The 8,353-nt window shown below is 41.2% G+C and overlaps 1 protein-coding gene across 1 annotated transcript; it reads left to right on the forward strand.

Annotated features, from left to right (window-relative positions):
- The first annotated feature begins 1,303 nt into the window (after positions 1 to 1,303).
- Positions 1,304 to 6,703, forward strand: LOC129756777 (uncharacterized). Its single transcript, XM_055753784.1, has 2 exons — positions 1,304 to 1,680; positions 6,027 to 6,703. Exons 1-2 carry the CDS (start codon positions 1,476 to 1,478, stop codon positions 6,599 to 6,601), a joined length of 780 nt encoding a protein of 259 aa, XP_055609759.1. The 5' UTR covers positions 1,304 to 1,475; the 3' UTR covers positions 6,602 to 6,703.
- The last annotated feature ends 1,650 nt before the right edge of the window (positions 6,704 to 8,353 follow it).

The raw sequence follows: 8,353 nt of genomic DNA on the forward strand, positions 1-8,353 counted from the left end.
ACTTTTCGAAAATTTTATACCAAGTCCGTAATCCGTGTTCATAATTACCCCCTAGACAGAGGGGTAAATATGAACAGACGGGGTAATTATGAACAGACGTCTCAAGGACGTGGGTTGCGACCAACAAAAAAAAGTTGCTCTACAGAATGATGAAGAGCACGGAAACTTTCATTGTTGGTAGCTTTTCAGAATTTATGTTAAGAAATAAACATATGGTGGCTGTGAGTGTGCCAAATGAAGAAATTTTGTTCATAATTACACCACCTAGCCCTACCTATCTAAGAGGTCTCTGAGTATGTCGGCTTCCTTCTCAAGTTTTCTAATATCTCCACTCATTTGCAATGGTTCATCCTGAACGTCTCTGACTTCATGCTGAAGAAAGGTCTGGTCGATTTTCATCTGGCGAAACTTGTCCATGAAGCTGTCAAATTTATCTGCTAAAAACTCCTGCCTCTCTCGATTTCCTGTACCGTCTCTTTCAGTTTCTCCTGCGTCGCTATATTTACCAATTTCAGTTCCTTTAGTTCACTTTGGGTTGCAATGTTGGACTCCTTCAGGTCACGCACTTCGTTCAGCTTTTTTTTTCATTTCGTTTAAAATTCGATCCTCGGCTACTTTATTTCCTCTCACTCGGAAGTACATTGCTTGGCAATCACTGTTACAAAAATAGTAGTTTCTAACGTAATCTTAACGTAACGGTTGAGCAAAATAATAGGCGGCTGTTTTGTTTTCTCCCAATCTGAACCTTCTGCCTACGCCACCTTTACTCTTTACTCTCTTTACTCTATCCTCTTTACTCTTTACTCTTAACTCTTTATTCTTTACTCTTAACTCTTTACTCTTTACTCTTTAATCTTTATTCTTTATTCTTAACTCTTTACTCTTTATTCTTTATACTTTACTCTTAACTCTTAACGCTTATCTCTTAACTTTTACCTCTTAACTCTTTACTCTTTACTTTTAACTCATTAACCCTTTACTCATTACCCTCTTTAATCTTTATTCGTTACTTGTTGCTCTTTACTCTTTACTTTTTTCTCTTTACTCTCAACATTTTATTCTCTACTCTTTCTTTTTCTCTTTCTCTACAAATTTTTTGAAGCGATTAGTTTATTTTTTGCTTCTCAAATTTTCGCTGATAGAACAAATATAGCTTTCATCTCAAAAATTGTAATTAATATATTTAAACCAATTGAAATTCTTCAGCAAAAATCACTACTTCTCCTTTTCAAACAAACGTAGATGGCAGCAGTGCAGCTGTGGCACCTCGAATTTCACTCCAACTAACCGCACCCAGACAATTATCGGCCGACCGTTCAATCAGTAGGCCGACCAACTTCTGCTTCTGCTCCACACGCATACACATACACCGTCCGTTCGTTTGCTTATCGGCCGGCCGACAGTTCAGTTCGCTCCGCTCGCTCGCTGTGCCAGCCAAACAAAACTCGTGCCGGGCAGGAATATTTACGTCGGTAATGGCGTCGCTCAATTCACAATCGTTGATTGAAGATTTGTCGGTCCACAAATTGATTCAAGAAGTTAAACTAAGGCCTGGGCTTTACAACAGAAGCTTAAAAGAATATACCGACGGAAATGTTAAAAAATATCTGTGGGAGGAAGTTTGTGAAGCATTAATCAATGATTGGCATCAGCTTAGTACCGAGGACAAATCAAACATAGGTACGTAACGATTCATGATATAAACCATTGATTATAAAATTGTATATTCTGTTATTAACAAAAAGTTATATTGACAAGAAATTACTGCTCGTACGTTATTTATATTATTTCTGCCTCTACTCTACCTGCGTTCATTCTAACCCCCGCCAGACTGCAAACGCTGCAGACTTTCTTTCGGTTAACGTTGGTTTGTACTTAAATTGGGTTGCTCTTGCTGTGCTGCCTGTCTGTGCGTGCAAAAATCGAATCAACCGATTCCACACCGACCAAACTATCGACCGATGAGAAATCTTGTTCCCCCATTTTTCTCTTTCGCTGTAAATATATGGTCATTGGTATTGGTGACGATTCGGCTATGGCCAAAAACTAGAATAAGCGTTGTTCACAGCAGCATCATCATTGATGCCAGATGCATATGAAGTAAAAACATCGAAATTTTAACGAATTCTCCTTCCCACACACGCGTCGTTCGCAAAACTGCAGTCAAATGATTATTTGATTGCTTTGACAAGTCAGTTGATCTCGCGCCATAGGTGGCAAATGTTGACTGATTTTGATTATTGCAAATTCATTCTTTAGGTTATTGAATCCAATTTAAGAACATTGGTAATTCGAGTCGAGCTGACTTAGTACATCGCATTCAGTCGGCTTCAGATGAAAGAATTCCGAGAAAGGCGTCATTTTTAAACCGGGATTTTCTGATTGCATTCGTCGGCGTGTTTATGATTTTGAAATAGATCGAAAAAAATACCTTTTCAGGTATGTGTATTAGACTAGTTAACTTTTCGGCTTTTTTCGCAGATCAAAGCCGGACTCATATGGATTGTTCCCCATGCATTTTCAAGTATTTCAGCCAAATTTGAGATCTTTTGAACTAATTTCTGTTCTGCGCAATGAGTTTTTGTGAAAAAAGTCCTTTTTTCTTGAAAATTTTCTTATAAGAGTTCTAGCAAGCCCATTGTGTATAAGTCAGATTACAGTAGGGGAAATAAGGGAACAATGGCCACTTTAAGGAGGACGCTTATTTAATCATAGAAAACAGCTATAATATGTGGGTTACATCATTGTTCTGTGTTCAGACTTAAAAAAGTATATTTCCTAGCTGAATGAAACTTGAAAAAGTAGATCAAAACGTTTAAAAATACATTTGAAATGTTTTTGTCGAAAGCTGAAAGCTGATATGTACAACTCTTAAAGTACTCTGCACAGTGATCGTAAACAGGATCCAGGCAACAAGCTGGATTCCGATCCCGACGATGATGTGTGGACTACATCACAACGCTACAAATAATACTGGAACAAATCAACGAATTTCAGGACTCTCTTCGCTGGTGTTTGTTGATTTCGAAAAAGCATTCGACCGACTGAACCACGAAACATCTGGGCGGCTCTAAGGCGACGAGGAGTTCCAGAGAAACTAGTCTATCTCATCGAGTCATTTTCGTTCAAGGTCTTGCACGACGGTGTTTTGTCTGATCCAATCCCGGTTACTACTGGAATGAGACAAGGATGTGTTTTTCACCGGTACCCTTCCTCATGTAAGCGTTGCTATTCTTTTGACCTGTGGGTGAGTTAGTCTGCCCAGCACCCATGAGAACCCTCCTCAATGTGCCTCAGGGTCGGCTATCCGCCTTCTAGCTAGCACAAGAAAAAACTGAGCTATGTGAAAACGAACTTTCCCCGTTTATTGTTTATTGGGTTGATGGGTCGACAAGATGGTTTCTACCACTAAGATTTCACAATAACATAGGCTCTTCCTACCTTGACGATGACTGTCAATGATGAACTCCGGGGCTGCCCCAGCACCTCACTCCCTTCCGCCTACTTCCGTTGAATTACGCTGCGGCGCAAGGTGAGTATCCCGGTCGACTTATTTTGGCGTGGCTCTTCTTCGGCTACCCTTCCGATTTCCGGACCACCAGGTGTTGACGGTTACCTGGATGTGGTGTAATGTCGGACCACTCGGCGTTGACGGCTGACTGGGTATGGTGGGGGGGAACTGTTAAGCTGTCGTGACGGGGCCTGTTAGGATTTTCCTCGCTTATCTGTTGGCTTTCTCCAGACTAGCTGCAGTCCTCCAGTGAAAGGTTTCAAATCCAAACAAACATAAAGGGGTCCTGTTGGCGCAATGGGACAAAACGAAAGTGGATTAGGAACTATTCCAGCGGGCCAATTCATCATCCCTTAGGATTCCGGGGCGGCAATCACGTCTCACCTGGTTGTAGTGTGATTATTTTTCACTGTACGCACTATCGGTTGAACCGTATGGTATGGACGTTGTTTGTGGAGTGATTGTCGTAGCTGTAGATCATCGCCTCGGATCTAAACTTTCGGCTCCGTCCTGGGATTCCGCCCCATTGCGCCGCTTTCGAAGCCCGCCTATGGCTGCTCATCTGTGCGTTTCAATCAGCGCCCTCTGTTGGTCAGCATCTTACTCAACCATTACCTAGCCATTATTTGCGTATGGCGTCGGTGGTGTAAGGTACGGTCCGCCTCCACTCCCCACAGCGCTTCCTGTGCACATTTACATTTATGTCGATGATTCTCACTGATCTTGGGCTTCTCAACCACGCACTGGTTACAGTCTCTCGAAAGAGGTCTCAGCGATTTTGTTCGTAGATTATAGTTTATCATATGCAGTGAGTATTTTTGGGGGTTGAACTATTCCTCTGGAAGGCGAGACCATTAACCAGAAGGCTAAATGCACGCAGCCATCACTACCGGTTCTATTACTCATCACCAGAGACCGTAAGCTTCCTGAGCGAAGCGAAGAGGCGAAACGACGAAACAGATTAGGCGAAACAACCAGACCCTGATTCATCTTCGTCAAAAGTAGCGAGGCGAGAGCAATGACCGGCTGGAGTTCAAAGCCTGCCGATAATAACGTCCGGCATTTTGGATTCAAACTCTGGCGAAACAACAGTGGACCAAATAAGAAGTCGTTACAAAACCAGGAGCCGAAATATTTGGATATCGCATCGCATCCGTCGCTGGTTTTTGAATTCTCACCGATGAACTCCGGATCAAGCCAACAACAATCCGTGCCTGGTTCAGCATCCAAGGTAGGGCCGCAATGAGGATTGGATCCAGGTGGTAGCATCAAACAAGTCAGATACCACCCTAATTTGTTAAGTGATAAAAGCGGTGGGCGGAAAACCAAGCTTGGATTGTGCAACTCAATAAATTATGTGTTAAGCTAGAAGGTGGAGTTGTTTCTTCTTCCGAATATTCTCTGCATTTTGCATTTTGATTCAGTAATCTGCCGACCCTAGGGATTGTTTAGGGAATCTCTGGGACGCCTGCCGACTGACTAGTGGCTAGTCTTACACTCATCGTGATGGATGAGATCTTGACTGGATCGATTGACTGTAGGCCAAACCGAGGATTGGCCTTGACCAGGCTGACGATATTATTTTGCTCGCCCGAAGACAACAAGAGATACGGAGCAAACTCGAAGACCTTACCGAAAGCTCCAAGGCAGCAGGTCTCAAAATCAATGTCGGAAAGACCAAGTCGATGGAAATCAACATAGAAAAAACTTGCAATTTCATGGTAGCTGGACAACAGGTTGAGAAAATGGAGTGCTTCCAGTATCTTGGTAGTCAGATAACGCCTAATGGTGGTACCATGAAATACATAGAAACCCGGATCAGAAAACGGATCAGAAGCTCGTCGTGGCAGTGAGTGAAGACGCTGGCTCCGGATCGCCAGCAGTGGAGATCTTTTATCTCAGCCCTATGGTCAATCGGCGCCGGACCCTTAGGTAGGTAGAAGAGAAAGCTGAAAACTAGTCACTCTAGTGGCATAATGAGAACCTGTGGCGTTATAAGCACCGTTGGTAAATGAAAAAAATCACCTAGACCAGGAATCGAACTCGAGTCTTCTGATTACTTCTCGGACACCTTACCAATAGCCTAAATCGTCAGATGTAAACTAGTCAAGCTATAGCTCTATAGTTCAGTTGAATTAATCGAGTTGAATTCGCTGCAAGATTCTACGGCAGAAAATGCTCATCGTACACCGATCAATGGTGCTCTGGTCGCCAAGTCAACAACTTAAAGTAAAACGCCTTTCAAAATTGATTACCAAAAATTAAAATCTTTAAGCCAGTCGTTTATAAGGTTATAATATCAACAGAAAGCTACCGTTAACAGTCAAATTTCAGAGCTTGACGTGCGCCAAAATAACACTAGATCGGCTCATATTTTCACCGAAAAAGTACCAAACCAGTTGTACATTTTCTAAAGTTTTTTTTTTAACTTGTCTTTACTTTTGTATGGATCTCACTACTTTTAAGAACTGAAATGTCCAAGTCCAAAGTTTTCTTTAAAATCTCTATCTTTCAGGTCGTGAAGTGACAAAGAAGTGGGCCAACATACGGACATGCTTTCGTCGAGAATTAAACTTCGTGTACCGTAAAAAGGAACCAGCGCGTTTGAGAAGGCGTAGATACATCCACTATAAACATTTACAGTTTCTAGTTCCATACATAGAAAATCAAATACCCGGATGTACCCAGGCGAAGGACCATGATGCAGAGGATGATCAGGATCATCAGGATCAAGTTGATGGTTCATCCACTCCCACAGCCCATCCACTCCCAGTACGGCGGAAGATAAATCCTCCTCCTTCTCCTCCTACTCCTCCTTCTCCTCCTCCTGCCGAGCCATCGAAACCTACGACGGTATTGGACGAATCACACTTGAATGAATCGAATGATCCTATTTTCAATGTCCCTCATCGTTCCAATATCGATGAAGATGTTAACTTCGCCTTATCGCTAGTTGCTTCGCTCAAAGATTTAAATGCAGATGAAAAACTCGATGCCAAAATCGGTATCCTTAAGGTATTTAAACAGATAAGGCAGGCCAGGTGTGTTCTGAAGACTGAAATTGAGTTGAGCGACTATTGCGTGGGATGAAGGATAGTGAACAAGACCAAACAAATTCGAGCAAAAAAACAACACAACTATAACTACAGAGAAACTTTGTTGTCCAAAACCTCATTCTAATTCTAAGTTAAATACATATGCAGTTTGATTGTTTTTAATTGTTGTTAATTTGGTGTTCATGTAAATAATCTCATCACAACTCCCAAATGCTCCTCCACAAGCAGACAAAAGTCTTAATTGCACAACAACAACTCAGAATATTGCAAAGTAACAAGGAGCTCTCAGAATTCAGATTTCAAATTCAGATTCGGATTCAGATTTCAGATTAAAATTTCAGATTCAGATTAAGATTTTATATTCGGTTTTCAGATTCAGACATCAGTTTAATATTTCAGATTCAAAATTTAGATTCAGATTTTAATTCTAGACGACTTAATATCACAGAGAACAGACGTACAAGCTCGAACAAAAATCTTCCAAAAAGTTTGTAAAATTTCAAATGCTGACTTTCAAAAAATACGTTAGAAATTGATTTGATATTGTGCCATCTATTACGCCGTTCAAAAGTTACAAATCAAATTTTCAGGTGGCCAGTTTTCGAAAAGGCCCAGCCAAAAACCAAAAAAATTGTTCAAAACTATCGGTGGAAATTTTACACAAGTTTCGTGGGCTAGCTTGTATGTCTGTTCTCTGTGTTAATATGACTTATTTATCCTTGCTTTTCTGTTTTGGTATTCATTCAGAATTGATCGGGTAATAAATTGGATGTAAAACAAATAATCTCATTTCTCAGTTCCGTACAGATAAAGTCGTTTAAAAAGACAGCTATTTAATGGGTCTCCGTTTTTGGAGAGAAGTGACTACCCTCCGGTCGTTCTGATGCCCATCAGCTATGTCTAGTATGTAGATTGTATATCTATATATATAAAAATGAATTTCTGTCTGTCTGTCTGTCTGTCTGTCTGTCTGTCTGTCTGTCTGTCTGTCTGTTCCCTATAGACTCGGAAACTACTGAACCGATTTGCGTGAAACTTGGCAGGTGAGGGTATTAGCGGCAGGGGAAGGTTCCTATTATGGTTTGAGACCCCTCCCTCTCTCATGAAGGGAGGGAGGGGGTCATATAAATAAAAGTGATAAGTCTTCATAACTCAAGAACTGATCATGCAAATGGAACCAAATTTGGCATGGGAGTGTATTTCGGTACGTTGAATGTTTCTATGATGCTTTGGTACCCCTCCCTCCTTTCAGTGGGGAGATAGGAAGGGGGGAGGGGGCCTACCTTACAATTTTTTATATATCTGGACAACTAATCAAGCAAATGGAACCAAATTTGGCATGGAAGGGAAGTGTAATACGAGAAATCGTTCTATGATTATTTCAGACCCCTCCCTCCTTCCAGTGAAGATTCAAGAAGGAGGGGAGGGGCCTTTAACCCCTTTTTTTATTACATAACTTGAAAACTATTCGAGCAAATGAAACAAAATTTGGCTTGGAAGGGTATTTGGGTACGATAAATAGTTCTATGAATATTTGGTACCTCTCCCTCCGTCTATTGAGGAGATAGAAAGTGGGGAGGGGCTTCTTCACGGTATTCAGCATTACTGGAAAAATAATCAAGCAAATGGATCCGGATTTGGCGTGGGAAGATATTTTATTACGAGAAATGTTTCTATGATATTTTTAAAAACCTTCGTTTTCAAGGCGGAAAATCATGAGGGATGAGGGTGCTCCCATACAATTTTTCACATCACTCGGGAACTTATCCAGCAAATGGAATGAAAT

The sequence above is a fragment of the Uranotaenia lowii genome, chromosome 3, assembly GCF_029784155.1.
Source record: "Uranotaenia lowii strain MFRU-FL chromosome 3, ASM2978415v1, whole genome shotgun sequence".
NCBI lineage: Eukaryota > Metazoa > Arthropoda > Insecta > Diptera > Culicidae > Uranotaenia > Uranotaenia lowii.